The sequence below is a fragment of the Sinohyriopsis cumingii genome, chromosome 13 (assembly GCF_028554795.1).
Source record: "Sinohyriopsis cumingii isolate HCF-2022 chromosome 13, ASM2855479v2, whole genome shotgun sequence".
In the NCBI taxonomy this organism is placed as follows: domain Eukaryota; kingdom Metazoa; phylum Mollusca; class Bivalvia; order Unionida; family Unionidae; genus Sinohyriopsis; species Sinohyriopsis cumingii.
Window position 1 is genome coordinate 66037418 of NC_142973.1, and position 22146 is coordinate 66059563.

A 22146-nucleotide genomic window follows, 5' to 3' on the forward strand; every position below is an offset into this window, starting at 1 on the left:
AACACAGAAAGGCATCATTTTGCATTTCTTAACACAAAAGGCATCATTTTGCATTTCTTAACACAGAAGGACATCATTTTGCATTCCTTAACACAGAAAGGTATCATTTTGCATTTTTTTAACACACAGCGGCATCATTTTGCATTTCTTAATACAAAAGACATCATTTTGCATTATTTAATTCGGAAAGGCATCATTCTGCATTTCTTGACACAGAAAGGCATCATTTTGCAAACAACTTCTTTTCCTGCCAAAAGAAACATTTCATATAAAGAGAAGAATTATTAACAGAAATTCTGGTTAATAATGGAAGATGTCTGAACTTGAATAGGTGATAGATCAGGATTGGAGGATTCCTTGGTGTAGAATTTTTCAGGTACACTAGATGCTCAAATATGTCTGGTTTTTTTCCATTGGAAAGATAGGCAACTACTTGAGAAAGTTTATTTTGCCAACCAGGACAAAGTTTCTTACATTTCATCAGAAATAAGAAGAAATTAAAATTTCTCTGTATCATGTGGCAAATACACTGAAAGCCTGATCACTAAAATGTTTTGACATAATTTCCATTAACTCATGAGCATGTTATGCACAAAATATTTGCAGGATATGCTATTTCATCATATTATTCTTGTATATTAGAGGCATTAAGATGTGTCCATTTGATATAAAATTTAGCAAACAAGTTGAATAATATTGTTTTATCCCAGTTCATGAACTAGTGGGTTTTCCAAGAGAAATAATTCTAGTGAATAATCAAAATTATTTGTTAACTCTGGTAGGCAGACATTGATAACATAATGACCAAAGAATTCCCCAATCACATTAATATTACTAAAATAAGCTTGATATCTCCTGAATCAAGCTCTGTCAGCAAGGCAAAAAAAATCGTCTTTTCCATCAAGATCATGTAGATCAAGGCCATCAACTCCTACCCTTTACCTCCCCTTGCTGATACTATGACTTGCTAGGTTTTAGGTTTTGCTACAGTACGGGCAACATTCTACTGTGAAACTCCCAAACATATTTTGCTGTCTTTGTGGTCTTTTTCTAGAATTTGGGTTTTTAATTTGTAGTAAGGAATCTGATGGAGGTGGATTTCATTATTTTGGGATTTTGACAAAGTTGTGGGTGTATTCAACACATTCATGGATTTCTTGAAAATTCAAACAATATGCTTTAACGTGGTATCGTTGATGCATGCAGTTGTTCATGTGTTCGCACTCACTGTTTTTACTAACTCAGTTATTAATGGATGTTGGTTTTATGAATTAGTAATATGTTGGGAATTGTTAATTTATTACATTTTTTCATGTCATTTGAGTTAAACAATGATACAAGATGTCCCCAGCATAATAAGTTCAAGACCAAGTTCAAGGACTCATGACACATGCCTCATCTATACAATATACACAATAATCTGGGACCTACAGTATATGCATCATCTGATCAGAGAATAGTTGGTCAACTGCACTGTGAAAAAGCATTAAAAACAGAGAAAAGGGTCAGATATCGCAATGAGTAGTAGGATGTTTTGGTATCTACCCCAAGATAGAACCAGTTGAAAGTTTGGGGGGATGGTGGTGTTGGGTCCACCCCCCCCCCCCACTGAAAATGAGATTTTTGACACCATCTGCTACCATTACAACAGCAAAATTGGAGGAGCACAGTGCTGCAGTTTTGCCATCCTTACAGTCTTCTTATCATTGCTAGAGCTACAGGTGTGTTGCTTAGTGTAGGAGGTGACTAGGCAATGTCTTTAATTTGGGTCAGTTTCTGTCTGTACATCTGTCTACAGGTGTGTTGCTTAGTGCAGGAGATGACAAGGCAGTTTTTTTAATTTGGGTCAGTTTCTGCCTGTATATCTGTCTACGGGTGTGTTGCTTAGTGCAGGAGATGACTAGGCAGTATTTTTAATTTGGGCAATTTCTGTTTGTACACCTGTTCAAAACCTCATTAGCTAATTTTGAACATCTGGGGGAGTGTCTACTCCATTTTTAGACAGCCCAGTGGGCATAAGTCCCCCTGCATTTGGGCCTATAAGTCTGGATGACTTGGGTTCTCTCAGAATCATAATGACCCATTACATCATACTGCAGTACTGTATTATGCTGTCTCACCATCCAGTCATCTGTATGAAGGAGATGCCTCTTTCTTGTCACTGGGCAAGTTCCGCATGAACATTGAAGTAGACCAAGAGAATTTTTAAGACGTATGGAGATGTGGATGGTCTATGAAATGGGTGGGCAAAATATGGCCTGAGGGCTGGATCAGGCCCATCTAACATTTCTATATGACCCACCATGACTACTGGCCATTCAGGAAACTACTAGATTTACAGTATGAATTTAGTCCTAAGATAAGCTTTGGAGAAACATGAATTCAGCTAATTGCTATTTAGTGTATTTACTTTGTTGTGGAAAGAATATAATGAGATCTTTAAGCTATAGATTGTGAGGTAATTTCATTAATATAGTAGAAATGTGCAGCCAGTGATGACTTACCAAACATTTTTGAGTGGCCCACCTGTGAAAAATCATTGCCCAACCCTTGTCTATGAGGTTGACAAAAGAAGAGTGCTAGTATAAAACCACCAACATTAGATGGGGAAACTACTTCACAGGTAGTAATATTACTTCTCTGAAAACACCACAGCATCTACCACCACATCCTAACACTGACACTCTCTTACAGAAATGTGTGATTTTGTAATCTAATTTTTCAGAGGATTTGCAAAAGTAATAAATTAAATAGAAATTTCAAGCCTTCCGACACCAACTCAAGTACTCTCAGTCGTGTTATTTTAAACTTTGTTACTCATGTGATTGTACTTGAGAATGTCAGCATTACATTGAAACCACATGGTGAAGATCCACCTGCTGGAATAACATGTGATTGCACTTGAGAATGTCAGCATTACATTGAAACCACATGGTGAAGATCCACCTGCTGGAATAACATGTGATTGCACTTGAGAATGTCAGCATTACATTGAAACCACATGGTGAAGATCCACCTGCTGGAATAACGTGTGATTGCACTTGAGAATGTCAGCATTACATTGAAACCACATGATGATGATCAACTGCTGGAATAACATGTGATTGCATTTGAGAATGTCAGCATTACATTGGAACCACATGGTGATGATCCACCTGCTGGAATAACATGTGATTGCACTTGAGAATGTCAGCATTACATTGAAACCGTATGGTGAAGATCTACCTGCTGGAATAACATGTGATTGCACTTGAGAATGTCAGCATTACATTGAAACCACATGGTGAAGATCCACCTGCTGGAATAACATGTGATTGTACTTGAGAATGTCAGCATTACATTGAAACCACATGGTGAAGATCCACCTGCTGGAATAACGTGTGATTGCGCTTGAGAATGTCAGCATTACATTGGAACCACATGGTGATGATCCACCTGCTGGAATAACATGTGATTGCACTTGAGAATGTCAGAATTACATTGACACCACATGGTGAAGATCCACCTGCTGGAATAACGTGTGATTGCACTTGAGAATGTCAGCATTACATTGGAACCACATGGTGAAGATCCACCTGCTGGAATAACATGTGCTAATTAATGTTTACACTTGCTTATCTGCTGACACTTATTAAGTACAACAATTTGGCATTTAATTGAGATGTACATAAATTGTGAAATGACATTTTTGTGTATTTAATTACTGTTATGAAAAATAATGTTGTTATGTCTTAAACTTAATCAATTTACTGTCCTAGAATCATGGACAGTGGAATATAAATAAATATATATATATATATATATATATATATATATATATATATATATATATATATATATATATATATATATATATATATATATATATATATATATATATATACCATATTAGTGTTTAAGCAGTAGGCCTATGGTACCATATTAGTGTATATGCTGTAGGCCTATGGTACCATATTAGTATTTATGATGCATATATATATATAAGGTTCCATGGGTCTACAGCATAAACATTAATATGGTACCATAGGCCTGCATCATAAATACTAATATGGTACCATAGGCCTACAGCATATACACTAATATGGTACCATAGGCCTACTGCTTAAACACTAATATGGTACTATAGGTCTACAGCATATACACTAATATAGTACCATAAGCCTACAGCATATACACTAATATGGTACCATAGGCCTACTGTTTAAACACTAGTATGGTACCATAGGCCTACAGCATAAACACTAATATGGTACCATAGGCCTACAACATAGACACTCATATGGTACCATAGGCATATACACTAATATGATACCATAGGCCTACAGCATAAACACTAATATAGTACCATAGGTCTACAACATAGACACTAATATGGTACCATAGGCCTGCAGCAGACACTAATATGGTACCATAGGCCTACAACATAGACACTAATATGGTACCATAGGCCTGCAGCATAGACACTAATATCTTACCATGGGTCTGAAGAATAAATAGACACTAATATCTTGCCATAGCCCTACAGCAGAGATGGTAATATGTTACCATAGGCCTAAATCATAGACATTAATATGCTAGGAATTCCGGTCTTTCTGTCTTGCCTTTTTAAGCAGAAAGCGTGTTTCTTTGTTGTACGGTAAATAATGTTTCAGTATTATAGAGACTATACCTTGAACGTAAGCTGTTATATTCAGCTGAAAATGTATAAATATTTTGCAATAGGTCTAAAGTTTATACAGTGATATATGAGAAGTTCCTCTTTTGTCTTGCCTGCTTAAGCATTGTTGTCAACAGTTTTCATGTTTTGGGTGAAAATCTAAGAAAGTTGGTTACAGTGGATATAGTGTCAAACACATGCTGTTAAGACATTAGGTTCCTTGGAACATTATGACCGTAATTGTGAAATATTTTCATTAATATTTTTTCAGATCAGTGCAATAAATGAAGATGATGAATGCTATGATTTTCGAAGAGAGTGGTTATTAGTTCATAGAACCCACCTGTATTACCTGGACTATAATTACATGCCAACTGAAAATGATGTTACACTTGTTGCCCAGCTGAGTATGGACCGTTTACAAATGTTGGAGACAATCTGTAAACACTGGGAGGGCCCAATAAGTCTTGCATTGTACATGTCTGATGCTGAAGCACAACAGTTTCTACGCTATGCATTGGGATCGGAAATCCTGATGATACGTAAAAATATTGGATACCACGTTGTTTATAGAGATGGGGTAAGTCTGTTTACCCCATTCAACACTTCCAGTATTACCATCACCATCACCCTGTTCTTTGCTGTGGCATATAGTGATACCCATGTTTATGCATCCATTCATAAGAGTAGGTGACCTGGTAGTATAGTCCTACATCCATTGTGTATCGTTCATCATCTGTCAGGTGTCCATCAACAATTGCTATTTTAATTCTTCTCAAAAACTATCCAGACAATTTCTTTTGCAACCAGACTTGGCAGATGACATCTTGGCAGGAATTCTTTTCAGGTTTATACAAACAATGCTGTCCTACCATTAAATATGGCCATAATTACTAAAAATACACAAACCTTTAATAACTCCTTCTGAAAATTTTTTAAAATAATTTGACAAACTTTTACATCAAGCATACTGGCATAGAGGGCTTTCAGTTTTAAGCCAGTTTTTGCCATTGCTTAAAGTAGAAAAGTCTTTAAACAAATTCTCAAAAACCACCTATCTGAAGTTTACTAAATTTGGCATAAGGCATCCTGGTATAGAGGGATTTCACTTTTATACAAACAACAATGATATGTTGTCAAATAGCACCACCATGACTGAAAATAGAAAAGTATCTTAACAAATTTGCAAAAACCACTTAACAGAATGTTACCAAATTTGGCATAAGGCATCCTGGTATAGAGGGCTTTCAGTTTTATACAAACAATTTTCTCAAAAATGCTAAACAGAATTTGACCAAGTTTGACAGAAAGCATCCTGGCATTGGGGTGGTGGTGGTGGTGATGGTTTGCAGGTTTATACAAATAATGCCTATCCAACATCAAATATTGTTACCATTATTACAAATATCAAAGTCTTTATACAACTTCTCAAAAACCACTCAACAGACTTTAAAAGAAAGCATGGGGGCCCCGAGTGGCCGAGTGGTCTAAAGCGCTCTCCGTTACGGATCACTGCCATCTCACCTCTGTCTACGTGGGTTCGAGTCCAGGATTCGGCCAATGTGGGTATGTGAGAAAGCTTGCCAGTAGCTTCTCGTGGGTCGGTGGTTCTTCTCGGGGTTTTCCCGAGTTCTTCCTCCACCATTAATACAACAACAACAAAAGAAAGCATATTGATATGAAGAACTTTAATGAACTTCAGATCCATGACCAGATGAAGCTTGCCATTGGTTTAACTACTCCCAAGCTTCTTCTTAGCAACAAAATTGCTAAAAGTCATCAAGCCACCTAGATGGTAGTTAAAGAGTGATCTCCCCTAGGATGGAGGAATTTGCATCACATCTCGTCCACATGTTAGTTACTACTGGAACAGATGTGCATGATCTATCAGGTTTAATGTAAATGTGGGGGAGGATGTGCCGATATTATGATGGTTAGGTATTATCAAAGAAACATCCTACAAAATTGGTTTCTACTTCAAATACATTACTCAGTCATAATAATTAGTAGAATATGTAAAAGGTCGAGGGAGTTACATCCCTTACTCAGAAGAGGGTTGATTTTACAACTTACATGTACCACCATCTACTTCAGGGACTTTGATTAATAAATATGAGGAGATATATTAATGAATCATGTTATTTTTTTAAATTCCTTGAAATTCAAATGATGCCTTTATTTAATAATATATTTTATCACATGACTATGTGTAATTTATTTTAATGAACCCATGTCATAATTTTTATATATGTAACATATGTGATTTCTCCATGTAATGCTATGCCAAGGAAAGGCATAACATCAGAGGAATCTTTAATAAATGTATTTCATTTATTCACTACACTATTTTTCTTTAGGGTCCAGTAAAATGAGTGTCTTGTCATCTAATGAATAGGATATTACGTGAGTGCTCATTTGAAATGAAATTTATTGAACTTGTTAAATAATTTCAATATTTTGCTGACCAAACAATGAAATTATTTGACTCATATCATAAATTTGTGTAAGATCCTTCATGTTGACTATTGGACATGACTGTCTGTGTTGTAATGTATGATGTAATCAAAAATACAAAATAATGTTAAGTGTTAAAATGTTTTTGATTGTTTATACTCTACATCATTACATACATTCTTTTGTACCATTTCAGCCATTCCATCCAGGCATCTACCTGAGGAATGTAGTATTACGTACATTCTTTTATATAATTTCAGCAATTCCATCCAGTCAACTACCTTAGGAATGTAGCATTACAGCAGGCACAGACACAGTATATCTTTCTGTCAGACATAGATTTTCTACCAATGTATGGTTTGTACGAGTACATGAAGAATGTAGTGTCAAGGGCAGAAATAACACAGAAAACGGTAAGTAAAAATAAAAATTAATTATGTCATAGTGTCTCATAATTTCTTTGCTTGCTATTCTCCAACTGACCCGTCAAGTTGCTGTGACTGACTTTTTTTCTCCCATGGTTCCATAGAACTACATGGTCCAAGTTTTAAAATCATGTGCACACACATAATTAATGGGACCAAACTTAACACACTGCATTTTTGGGTAGGGAAGTGAAAAATAAAGATTTGTTTAGGATTAGCATCAAGAATGGGTACTTTGAATACTTCTTTATAAGTAGAGTTCAACTGTGTCTCTGTTATTTCTTCTACTGATTACCTCTAAGAAACTGATTTGACCCAATCTTCCAGTGCATTATGCAATGGAAGTTCTGGGTCTGTGTATTTTGCATTTTGGAATCAAGTTATAACAAGTATGTATGGTAGTTCAGACTGTGTATTGCCAAGATAGTACTGTATTTTATCAAGTGCATGGAAATCCCTCAATCTTGTCAGGTGTAAGGAAATCCCTCAGTCTTTTTAGGTGTAAGAAAATCCCTCAGTTGAAGGTATCTTGTCTGGTATAAGGAAATCCCTCAATCGTGTCAGGTATAAGGAAATCCCTCAATCGTGTCAGGTATAAGGAAATCGCTCAATCTTGTCAGGTGTAAGGAAATCCCTCAGTTGAAGGTATCTTGTCAGGTGTAAGGAAATCCCTCAGTCAGTCATGTCAGGTATAAGGAAATCCTTCAGTCATGTCAGGTATAAAGAAATTCCTCAACCTTGTCAGGTGTAAGGAAATCCCTCAATCATGTCAGATATAAGGAAATCCATCAGTTGAAGGTATCTTGTCTGGTATAAGGAAATCCCTCAATCATGTCAGGTATAAGGAAATCCCTCAGTCGTGTCAGGTATAAAGAAATTCCTCAATCTTGTCAGGTATAAGGAAATCCCTCAATTGTGTCAGATATAAGGAAATCCCTCAGTTAAGGTATCTTGTCAGGTGTGAGGAAATCAATCAATTAAAGATACATGTTTCGGTTTTCTTTGGGCAGTATAGATCAAAGCTTTCTTTTCAACTCATGTACCCCAAAAATATACATGACAAGCATACCAAGACTCTTTGGATCATGTAGATGTCAATTTTTAGCCACAGATTTATAAAACTGCAAAATCAGGTAGATATAAACATTTAGCCATAGATTTATTACGTGGCAAAAGTTGGGTAGATATCAACATTTAACGGCAGATTTATAAAGCTGCTAGACCACTCTGGTGGCCTATGTGGGTAAATTTGTCTGCCATATACAGGCAGCCATGGGTTTGAACCCAGGCCAAGTCATATCAAAGACTTACAACAATGGTACTAGCAGTGGCCTCGCTAGGTGCTCAGCATTAAGAGGAAAGTGTTAGGACTGGTCAGCCTGGTGTCTGGATAATGTGATTGGGTGGGACATCATACTACATGTCTGTGGCATGATGCCCCAGTGCTAGACATCACTGTAAACTATCACACTGCAGTGTATTTCTATGCCTTATAAAATATACACATCTTGCTCTTAAGGCCTCAATGTATTTGTATATCATATTAGAGGAGTTCTTTATGCTGACTTGGAAGAAACAAATTTGTGGTTTTGTATGTATATTTTGTTTAACTTGTTATGGTTTTAAGTTGACTTTGAAGAAAAAAACTATAATACAAGCACCTGCCAAATCAAATAAGAACTCACGCTACCATGGATTGTGATTTTTGTGTGTTATCATTGGACTCTTTAAGAAGGGCCAGAAGAAAGCCCAAATCATCATGTAGCCATTGCAGAGCTTGAAAAAGGCCATTCATGTTTTGACTCCATTACATGATCTGGTAATTGTAAATTTTTAGTTTTTAACCTGCTTTGATATCTAATGTACAGTTTCTTTGCAGGCATTTATTGTGCCAGCGTTTGAAACACAACGATACAGACTGACATTTCCCACCAGTAAGGCAGAGTTATTGAATATGCTAGACGAGGGGTCATTATTTACCTTCAGGTAAGAGGTGTTTTTTTTTGTTGTACTGCAAAGCAACACAGGTGTTTACCTTTAGGTAAGAGGTGGTATTTGGTGTTGTGCTGCAAAGCAACACAGGTATTTACCTTCAGGTAAGATGTGTTTGGTACTATACTGCATGGCAACATGGGTGTTTACCTTCACAGGTGTTTACCTTAAGATAAGAGGTGTTTGGTGTTGTACTGCATGGCAACACAGGTGTTTACCTTCACAGGTGTTTACCTTCAGAGAAGAGGTGTTTGGTGTTGTACTGCATGGCAACACAGGTGTTTACCTTCAGGTAAGAGGTGGTATTTGGTGTTGTACTGCAAGGCAACACAGGTGTTTACCTTCAGGTAAGAGATATTTGGTGTTGTACTGCATGGCAACACAGGTGTTAACCTTCAGGTAAATGGTGTTTGGTGTTGTACTGCACAAAAACAAAAGTGTGTACCTTCAGGTGACAGGTGTTTGTTGTTGTATAGCACAGCAACACATCTGGTTATTTAGTGCCAAGGCTATTGGAGTAAAGTGCCTTGCCATAGAACACAACACAGTAGCCAACCTTGGCTGATCCATTGATAAGATTTGAACTCACACATTTTCAGTGATGTCCAGCACTGTGACCTCTGAACCACCCATGGCTTCTGTCTCCATTAGTTATCTTATTCAAAATGCAGGAGAGCACATTATTCTGATTTTACATCCCTGAGCCTGCAGGGGGTAAGAAGGGTGTGGCTGGCTATATTAATTATGTTAATAGCAATAATTACAAGGATGGCAAAGCTTTTGTAAACCCTTTACCTCATAGAGTTTATGGCTTTGTAGGCAGTTGATATGCATGTACCAAAGTTACACAGTGCAGTGCACTATAAAAAGAACAAAAACCAACTCAGAATGGCTGATATTTACAGCAGGCATCCAAACATGCTTCCATGGTAATGGTGTAGATGTGTCAAAACTTGCGTTAATGTGAATCGGGTAGAGGCATCTGAAGTCACTTCTATGTGAATGGGGTAAAGGCATCTAAAGGCACTTACATGAGGTAAAGGGTTAATGATAAACATTATGGTAACAGACATTTATGCCACAGCTTTTGCATTATAATAAAAGATAATAAAAGACATTGATGCTATAGATTTGTTCCTGATAAGCATTATAGTAACACACATTTATACCAACAGGTGCTTCAGAGTGCACATCAGAGAGAGCTGCAGCTCATGGAGGCATGAGACTAATGGACTCCCACAAGAGTCTATTCTTTTGCCAAGTTTGTTCAATGTCTGTATCAATGACTTACCTGTAACACAGTCACTCAAATTCATGTATGCAAATGATATTGCTCTCATGATCCAAAGTCGCTTATTTGCTTGAGGGGGGTACTGAATAAGGACCTGGAGGATATGATGAACTTCTTCAAGAAATGGCATCTTCAGCCAAGTGCAACAAAGACTTCTCCAGCATCTTCCACCTTAACAGTGCAAATGCAAACCATGAGCTTTGCATTTTCCTCAATGGGCAGCAAAAGAAACACGACCCGACACCAACATACTTTGGTATGACTCTGAACAGGTCACTGACATTCTACAACCACCTGAAGAAAACTGCTGCAAATCTTTGCACTTGAAACAACCTACTCCTCAAACTGGCTGACTCAACCTGGGTCACCAGTGCTCAGGCACTCAAGACATCAGCACTGGCCCTGTTATTCAACAGCCAAGTGTTGCACTCCTCTCTGGGCACGATCATCCCACACCAAGTTAATTGATGTCCAGCTCAACACAACAATGTGATAATCTCTGGAACACTACATCCTATTCCATTAGCATGAATGTCGGTACTCAGCAACATTCCTTCTCCACATCTGTATCACCAGGAAGCAACCACAAAAGTGTTTGATAAGGTCTATGCCAGTGAGAAACTTCCACTGTACATGGACATCACCTCACATCCAGCAGTCTGCTTGACTTCAAGATGCCCAATCTGGTTAGGTTCGTTGCCAGAGAATATGATTGCTATTTCATCATGGAGTGTCAAGTGGTCTTCAACAGATGTTGTAAATCACTCCCTCATAGTTGTGCCATCTGTTTGTCCTCCTGGCTTCAACCTTCCATGTCATCTGTGGACCATATTGAACTGCTTTCAGACAGGACAGGGTCATGGTGCAGTGAACCTTGTCCGATGTGGCCAGGTCACTGACTCTTCCTGTTGCTGTGGAGTTCTACAGACCATGTCACACATTGTGAACAACTGTCCACTGACAAAGTTTCCAAGACTTACAAAAATGATACTAACAAATGCCTCGCTAGATGCTCAGCATTAAGAGGTTAGTGTTAGGACTGGTCGACCTGGTGTCAGGATAATGTGACTGGGTGGGACATCATGCTACATGTCTGCAGCATGATGCCCCAGTGCTAGATATCACTATAAACTGCCACACTGCAGACATTGTAGCGATATGACTGGAGAATTGTTAAAGCTACGTTAAAAATCCAAATCATACACACACACACTTTTAATGTTTGGGCTGTAGATTAGAAGCTGTGTAAGTAATGAAACTGATATCTTTTGGATTATGTGCCATTTTGTACCACTATCAAGATCCATGATGGCCTGACAGTGTCTTGTAAACCACATTCATTAGGTCAGTGTACTATATTTGATTATCCAAGCTGTAGTTTTGAAGCTGCATAAAATATTGGGAAGAATATATGTATGCCAGTATACAAAGACTGGAGAGTGTGTTTCATTCATTCCATGTTCTTTGTCATTTCTTAAGGTTAAGATCGAGACATGAACACTTCTGGTATCATGTAACTCCAGTGTTATAACAAATTTTGATATGAAAATTGGGCATATTATGTTAATTGATAGGATAACTCTATTCTACAGACAGTACTTTAATTAAGCATTATATATTATAACTAGAGACTGTGTCACATAACCATAGCCATGACTCCAGTATCAAGGTTAAAGTCACAGCCAATGAAAATATGAATCAGTGATATCTGTCCATGTACAGGCATAGCAATGGAACCAGTGGATATATTTTCATGAAACTTTAGTTGGCTATATATCTAAACATATTCTCAGTCCTACCCTCTAACCCCCCAAAGTTAAGGTTAAAATAAGGGAAGTCACTGACCTATTTCCTTATCCAGGCTGTCACTTTTTAACCACTTCAGATAGTTTGGTAAACATTTACCCAGCTCCACACCTTGTTAAGTACCTGGCAGGTTTCCCGCGCAGATGTCACTGGTGGGGAAAAGGTCACAAGATGAATATACAATGTGCTGCGTGGTTCTGTTCTTAGTTCAATGAACACAGAGAATGAGAGAATCTTTATTCTCATAACAACCAGCTCAACATTGTATTGTGATATCTCAAAAGTCAGTTATATTTGTTAAATTTTTCGGGCAAGTTTTGTTCTTGATGGCTTACATAGCAGCCATTCAGCCTCAAAAGCAACTAGGTAAAAAAAAACATCCATCACATCTCATAAAGAATACACAGGTAAAATTGTAATTAAAGAATTGGACGATGTATTTATAACGAAAAATGTGTCTCTTTGTCTCAGTGACAGCAAGGTGAAAAGCTATTTTGACATCTTCCTCAAAACCACTTCATTTAATGTTATCACACTTTTGGGAACTGTCTTATCTGACATATTCTAGTCAGTGTTGTTCTTATAACAGCCATTTATCTTGTACATCAACATGTAGAAACATATTTTAATATTTTAGAAACTACTTTGGCAATTTAAGTCAAAGTTTATAAATGAAAGAGTCATACACAATTTTGGTTTTAAATATTTTCTACATAAGTTGTATCTGGGAGGATGGGTATTGGATTTCTTTTCTTTACCAGAAGATACCAAAAAATGTCAACTAAAATAATGGATATTATAACTAGTTTTTGTCAGCAGATCAGAGTAAGAATATTTTTTCAAGCAATTTGGGTCTTAGAATAATTTTTAAAAAATTCCATTGATTCTCAATCTCCTATTGAATAGCATAACCTTGTTTAGCTTGCAAATGGCTATTATCTTTAACTTTAAATGTAATGTGAGCCCCCTTGGACCTCGTGTGACCTATGTCATACCCCAATGGTCCTCGTGTGACCTATCACATACCCCCTTGGACCTTGTGTGACCCATCTCATACCCCATTGGTCCTTATGTGACCCATCTCATACCCCATTGGTCCTTGTGTGACCCATCTCATAACCCCTTGGACCTCGTGTGACCCATCTCATACCCCATTGGTCCTTGTGTGACCCATCTCATACCCCATTGGTCCTTATGTGAAACATCTTGTACCCCCTTGGGCCTCTTACACTTCATTAACCCATATGCAGACCACTTCATTTTTTTAAAAGGAGACAACCATAGAATAATAGCCATTAATCATGCATTGTATCCAGTTCAGATTACTTCCTTTTATACTTCATGTCAACAAGTGGGTGGTATATAGGATTTACTCTGTCCATCTGTGTGTGTCCATCTGTCTGTCTTTCTTGTTCACGCTATAACTCCAATACCGCTTCACCTATTGTCAGTAAACTTGCGATGTGGGCAAACTTAGCATATTTTGTACACCAGAACTGGGTCATTGTGATCCACTTACCAGGATTTATTGAGAATCAAAACAATATTTAAAAATTGACTCTGAGCTATAATTGCATTACTTTTTACCTGTTGCCATGAAACTGGGACTAAAGGATGGATATGTATTCCTTACAATCTTTTTACCTGTTGCCATGAAACTGGGACTAAAGGATGGACATGTATTCCTTACAATCTTTTTACCTGTTGCCATGAAACTGGATATAATGGTTGATGTGTGTTGCTTACTAGAGATAGATTGATGTGACCAAATTTCCAGGACATTAGAATTTCTTACAAAATTGTTCATCCTTCCTGTCAGGGATGTAACTCCTGTATATTAAGACATATTTACATAAAACAGGCAGTGTGTGTGCACATTGGGATGAACACATGTTACACACAAAACTTGATCCCTTTAAGCTATGGTACTTTACATAATTTATTAACAAAAATGCTTACATTTTGTTATTCATGCTAAAATGCTAACACTTAACCTATTGTAACCAATTTCTGAGAGTGCAACTTAGGATGGGCATGTCAAATGAAATTGGGACATTATAATGTACCGTATTTATCATATATGTTGGGACACCATAAATTAATTTTAAAAGCAATTTATTTGTGCACTATATGTTCTGGGACATATCGTTTTCTTTGGAGTCATAAGTTGTGTGACACCTTTTAAATTATTTGAAATTACATGTCGGAAAATGCACTCAAACATAAATTTTATTAAAGAAAACTTGCTGTGAGTGTTGTTTGTTTGCACTTTTATTCCTAGCTAAGAACAAGAGCTCAGGTAAGAATTAATCATTTCTGTATATGAGAACGAGTTCAACTTTTTCTGTTCTAATTTATGCTTAAACAAAGTTTTTTTATATTAAATGTCAAGTTTTATTTGCCGTTCGTGCTCATTACATGACTTATTTTGGCAAAATAACTACTGATGAGCACAGTACAAACTATTCACTGTAATTACGTAAAAATGTATTGAGAGAGAGAGAGAGAGAGTGAGAAAGAAAGAAAGAGAGAAAGAGAGATATTGGTAGATAGTGATGGTACAGAGTGATTGATAAACATACTAATTCCGAAACTAAACATCTTTTATTTACACAGCAGTGATATCTGACATAATCCAAGTACTGCTGTACAAACTTGAATGCCGCTAATATATATAATATAAATCCTTCAATCTGTCCACATTCTTAATTGCCCACTCAACCTCCACAGGCTCAAATCCATCAAATTCGTCCTCTTCACTGTCGCTGCCATCACGTTCAGGAATTGTTTCAAAATTGCTATTTAAAAATGTCTCCTTCCTCCCTGTTTGAGCTGCATTTTTTAGATTCCAACATCAGTTAATATTAAATTTTACTCTTTTTGTGTATCATGGGATGGGATGAATATGTGTCACTCACCAACACTGGATCACTGTGACCTACTGTTTTGGTACAGAAAAGTGGTGACTGTTATTTGTTAGGTTTAATTCCAATACCGATTCACATATTGTTATGAAAAGTACACTAAGAATGATAAAGAATTTCACACATTTCCAGGATTCGGTACATATTAAATAATGCATATGTGTTCATAACTCTTTTTAGCTTAGCTATTACACTAAGAATGCATCTTAGAATAAAAATATTTTACATTAAAATTGGGTCACTATAACCACTTTTCCAGTATTTTGAACACTACATAAAAATTATGTCATAATGAAAAATACTGAGTTTTATGGACCAAACTGCAGAATATTGTAGTGAACTGACATTTTACACTAAGAATGCATCTTAGAATAAAAACATTTTACATTAAAGTTGGGACACTATGACCTCTTTTCCAGTATTTCACTACTTAAAAATTGTGTCATAATGAAAAATAAAGATTTTTGTGGACTAAACAGCAAAATAGTGTAGTAAACTGACATTTGGATGCCGCAGTTGTTTCACTTGCATTCGCCTATTACATATCTGAACATTATTACAGAATTTTTACTGTTGAATATTGTACTTTCACCTGAGGTACATGGAGCTTGCAAGCCTTTTCCATTGCACTTCAAGTGAAAGAACAATATCCAACATTACAAACACTATAGCCTGTAATTGTTACACATACTCTTTACAGATTATGCCTGGACACACTGTACTGTCTGCATGGAACATAAATTATGAATAAATTATTATCTCAAAGACAGATGCATTGACAAAACCAAGCACAGCTTAATATAATACAGTGAAATACTATTTACATAATGACATTAGGAAATAATGCTGATTTCATTAAATGTTGTTTCTCTTGGAGAATGCATAGCTGTAATGTCTGTCATATGACTCTAGTCACAGTGACCTATCTTCAATAATTTACAAAGTATCCAAAATCTATGATCAATATTTACTGAACAAAGTTCTATTTGCAGATAAAAAAATGTAAGTCCACAAAATGAAAAAATATTGATAGATTTGAACACTGTATATGCTCGCTTGTAAGTTGAGCCCAACTGCAAACTGCACTGACCCAGATCTGCCACTGTCTAATGCATGGATGGACCTTGGTCTAAAATTTCAATGATCATGCACATTTAATTATGCATCCAGGAGGAAAACAAGTTAATAATAATAATAATAATGATAATAACATTATTAATAATTTATACTCGCAAGTAAAAGAGTTGTGAACACTGATTTTAGCAATATACTTCACAATTATCATCTTGTCACCAACATTCATGAAAATATTTAACAAACTGACTTTGAGATCGGGAACATTTATTTTTTATCCATTGTATGCCCAGCAGGATTTTTTCTTACCGGTCTCTTGTTAATTAGCACATAAATACCACATGTAGGGGTTACATTTTTGGTTCATCGATTGTGCTTTGAATAAAATCCTGGTGGTTAATCATTTGAGACAAGTGCCTTGTTTTTCCAAACACACCTGTCAATGAAATTTCACAAGGTATACAATTACCAATTAATGCCTTGCTCATATAAAGACAGTGACAGGCATTAAAAATCTTTACACTTGTCTCGCTAACAACCTGCCTGAGGCTAGGTTAGGGATCTGAACATCGGCTAATAACGGATACGTATAAATATTATGATTTATATGTAACTGGTAAGTTAGAAGGGCAATATTTATTCCTTATTCGTCAATCTGGTTTCAATTAGCAATGGAAGACTAACAAACCTGAACTCACTTTTTGGACTTGCACATGGGCAAATTACATGGAAACTTGAGCTTGCCCATGCCGAATTTGAACTTGAGTAGGGCAAGTTGATCTGTAAATCTTTTGTTTATGATTCTTTAACAGTTTGTTCCACTGTAATTTACACCATTTCAGAAAATAGGATCTGAGGTTATCTCAGTGCATGTTTCATTTCAGTACTCTTTTTCAGGTATCATGTATGGCCTCAGGGTCATGCGGCTACTAATTATGTCAAATGGAGGACAGCCACAACACCATATGCAGTAAGTTCATTGATATTGGATTTTTTAAATTTGTTGCATTGAGTTCTACATGAATGTTTTGCATGTATTTTATATCATGGTAAAAAAGTAGTTATAAAATCACCTGCCAGTTCCCAGTCTGTTATGGTGCCTGCTGGAATCCCAACTCCTTGCCTTCACTAGCTTAGTGAAAGTTTCTTTTCTCATCCCACTGGCAAAGAATTTGTTATTCTTACCCTATCAACAGTTAAAAATCATTTGGACGTTATATATTGTGGATAAACTTCACTAAGGAACCACAGTAACTCAGTTGGTGGGGCATGTTTCATAATCCAAGGGTTGTGGGTTTGATACCTACATAGGCCGGCCCAGATCAAATGCCTTAGTGTATCCTTAGGAAAGACACTAAGCTTGCATTTTCTCTGTATGATACAGCCCATAATGTGTTAATAGTGATGTTAAAACCAACACCCACCCACTCAAACCAACTTAATAGCATTTAAAACCCACTACTATCATATTGCTTTCATTTTCTGGGTCTCTAAGTCCCCAGTATAAGCTAATTATACTGTTCTCTCGTAAGTATTGGTGAACTAGACTTTAAAAGAATATGATCCCAGTCTGACTTCTTAGTCACAGCCAACATTTGGAATATCTTTGTCTATTTTCCTTGGACTCTGTGTATAGTACACCCATGCTTTACTGCTCATCAAAATATGCCTTCATTGTAATTTTTAAACATAGGTCAATTACACACCATTTTATGTTCATTGAGTGTTTGTCTCCCAAGTCTTTGCTTTATTTGAGTGCTTTCTTTGTTTGCATTCTTAATTTTAAAGGGTTCATTGTGGTCCTTGTTTGGGTTCCTAGATTTTTATAATAAAGTAAAAATTAATGGTTTTGTCATTTTATTGTCTTATGGGTCTCTTTAAAAAAAGATTAGCTTGTGAAAGAGTAGCATAATAGGTAATTTATCCATCATAGACGTACATGTACTTTCCTTATTTTCTATTTATAGCAACTGTAAATGAGACATTTCCAAGAAAAAGACCAGTTTCCTAAATTTGAAAATTTGTCTCACATATTCATTTTAATTTGATATACATTTAGGTAGTGGACCAGTCTTTATTTTAAAAGAAATGGCACCAAATGTTAAGCAGAAGAGACCTTATCAGTATAACTCATGGACCTTATATGACAAAAATGTTAAAGGAGAGGGATTTTTGGGGGGTGGGTGTTGGCATGTATGGTGATGCCATAATCTTAAGACTATAGCTAGTAGGGTTAGTTCCATCACTCCCTGTGAGGGGTTACATTACAACAGAAACCCCATTTTGACATTACTGGAGAGAGTTGCCTGGAAGGACCATCCTGTGTCACGTTGGCAGTAGACTTGGCATGACAATATCCTTTCCATCATGGTGGACTCACATGATAGTTCCTCACCCTGCATTAGGGTCCCCTGCACCTTCCTACTTGTCAGGTCAGATGTATGAGGAGAATGAAGTTTGGATTTTCAGACTGGTGTCCTAAGCTTTCTGCGCACCTCCCAGCAAAAGCCTTCGAGGCTTTAGAGCCTAAAGCCATTACCCATGTGATGATCACTTGGCATGCCAATTTTTTTAGATCTGTGTCCTGAGTTAGGAATCCTTGTCTCTAATGGTACTTCAGCACTTGCTGGAGGCTATAGGGAAGTAGTCATGTCATATGCTCTCCATGTCAGTGGTGCTGTCATTGGAGCTCCAGTGGCCTAAGTGGTTATAGCATCCATCTTGGATACAGAAGGATGCAGGTTTGAACCCTGGCCAAGTCATACCAAAGACTTATAAGAATGGTATTAGCAGCTTACTCGCTTGGTGCTCAGCATTAAGAGGTTAGTGTTAGGACTGGTGAGACTGGTGTCAGGATAATGGGACTGGGTGGGATATGATGCTACACATCTGCAGCATGATTACTCAGTGCTAGACATCAGTATAAACTGTCACACTGTAGACATTATAGCAATATGACTCAAATTGTGAAACCTACATTAAAAATCTCAAAACACACACACACACACACTCACGTTTTCAGGGATGCCACCTGAAAGATGTCAAAGGTCTTGCTGGACCACAAAAAGAACAGAGATTTCTTTTGGGTCTCATCCTATCATAGTGTCACAAGATTTGTGAGGATCCAGTAACACTGGTCCTTGGCAGTGATTCCTGGCCTGTCAAATCCAGCCAAGAAGTGGAACCACCTGACCACCATATCACCATTCTCCCAATTTCCTCGATCAGGTGCAGCCTCAACAGTCTCTCTTGCAGCCTCAGAGTTCAGGCTTACCTCCAGCACATCATTTGCTAGGTAAGATGAACAGAGAGGACAAGGGAGAAAGTGTTCAGACTTATCCTCCATTCCCTAAGAGGGATGGGATCATCCCTAGGGAGCTGCACCCTCTCCTGCAGCATCTTCATCTTCCCAGCTTCCTGATAAGTACTCATCAAGCTGTCTTTTCAGGGGTTTAGTTGGGCATCTTTCCACATTAATATGACAGATAACTTTCCGGGAATATCCTCCCTTATCACAGATCCCATCTTTACAAGTTGAAACTGGATCATTTAAGGAAAGAGCTACACTGCCATCTGCAGAAGGGCAAAGTCAAGAGGGAGGAAAATGACCAAACTCTGGGTTTCTATTCCTGGATCTTTCTGGTATCAAAACAGCAGAAGAAAGTTCTGGCTCATAATTGATCTTTCTGCGGTAAACAGATTTCACTGGGAGGAGCACTTCAAGATGGAATTTACTGTTTTGAGCAGAAATATCAAAAGGTCCTGCAACTGGGTAGTCTCCATAGATATTCAGGAAGCATGCTTTACATCTTCCATCTGCACAAAAATACCCCTAGTTTGGCCTCAGCCAGTAATATTTTCAATTTCAAGCTCTTCTGTTTAGCTTACCTTCAGCCTCAGAACCTTTACCATGAGGTTAGCAGTGACCCACTTGAGGTCTTTAGGGATCCCATCTTCTAGTATTTAGATGACTGGTTGATTTACAGTATTCTGAGAGATTCAATTCTGAAGAACACAGAGAAGTTGGATCTCAATCCATCTGAGAACTTTATACATGTGAAAAGGAATTTCCTCACCAACCCAGTAGTGTTTGTGTTCCTCTAACAGGATTCTGTCTCTCATGATAGATCTTATGCAGTTCACCTTTGTCTCGCCCTCCTGGGAACTTGGCTGCAGACTTACTTTGCTTGCACCCTCTCTAGTTCCTGCTTATAGCAAACTGGAAAGCACACCATAACCCACTATCCACAAAGGCCAGCTCAGTCCCCCATGGATCCAACTTTAATGTTCATCTGGCTAAATCGGGACTGGTTTATGATGAGAGTACTAATTTACATTACTGAATCCCACTTCTTTCTGAACTCCAATACATCTTATTCAGGAAGGGGTGTTTGCTTGGAGCCAGAGAAATAGTTCTTCACTGATTTTGGTCTTGGGAAGAAGTGGCCTTACATATAAACAACTTTGATATATGGACAGTGTTTCTAGCCTTACTGGGGTGTGTCAGTCTCACTTGGCCTCATTGTGTTATGGTCATGTCGATAACATATCAGTAGGAAGTACTCAGACTCATTCGCTTTGTGTGGAAGCCTGGAATCTCCTTCATTAGACATCCTTAGAGGAGATAACTCTCAGTCTGCAGTATGCAGCCTACAGTAGGATACTCGTATTATAAAGATAAAGGCACTCATTTTCTGTCATCAGCCTCCCTCCTAAATGGTAAATTCACCAATGCATCAGTAGTAGGATTCTGCTATTAAAATATAACTTTTGGAGGAGTAACTAATTTTAATTAGGTTATGCTTTCAAGCTACTGTTGCAAAGATTCTCACCTCCCATCCCATTCAGATGTTCTTCACTCATGATCCAAATCAAAAGAAGAAGTTATTCTGTATGTAGGCTGTGACTAAAGTCAGTCTGGGATCATTTACTTTTCAGGAGGAGGGAGTAATTATCTTGGAATGGTGACTAGGATCTCAGTAAAGGAAAGCAATGCAATGGTAACAGGTAACATAGTTTTTCCCTCCCAAAAAACTATATATTCCCATCTTTTTACATCCATGTGATACAAAACTTCCATTCAGTTTCAGAAATAAACTTAACATGTGCCATGTGTATATATATTTGCTAGAAGGTGATAGTATGAAGAGAATTTAAAGTTGCAGGTTGCATGTTTTTAAAAATAGAATAATTGAATAACACTACTAGCTGTTGATCAATCTTCTTTTATGTGCCTTACTTTGTCATATCCCACACACCAGATCTTTGTAACCAGCATAATTCAAGAATCATTTAACATATTGTGATGCAGTTATGTGTGTACACTGTCTCATTTTCCTAGATGTGATTTTTATAGGTTTTATCTCTTCAGTAAACTTTTTGACAGAGTTATGGCCCTTGACAATTAACTTCATATCTTCACATGGAACGATGCTTGTAACTGGTATAGTTCGAGAACCATTCAACATATTTTGACAGACTTTTTTGTGAACATTTTTTCCTATGCATTTTATGGATTTTGTC

General features: G+C 37.1%; 1 protein-coding gene across 1 annotated transcript in view; it reads left to right on the forward strand.

Moving 5' to 3' along the window:
• LOC149785748 (xylosyl- and glucuronyltransferase LARGE1-like) overlaps nucleotides 1–22146 on the forward strand; it is a 70859-nt gene that overhangs the window by 40110 nt on the left and 8603 nt on the right. The window contains exons 13-16 of the mRNA XM_089979651.1: nucleotides 4929–5237; nucleotides 7372–7524; nucleotides 9416–9522; nucleotides 17521–17593. Of these exons, the coding sequence (XP_089835777.1) occupies nucleotides 4929–5237; nucleotides 7372–7524; nucleotides 9416–9522; nucleotides 17521–17593 (642 nt within the window). The remainder of the gene's footprint in view (nucleotides 1–4928; nucleotides 5238–7371; nucleotides 7525–9415; nucleotides 9523–17520; nucleotides 17594–22146) is intronic.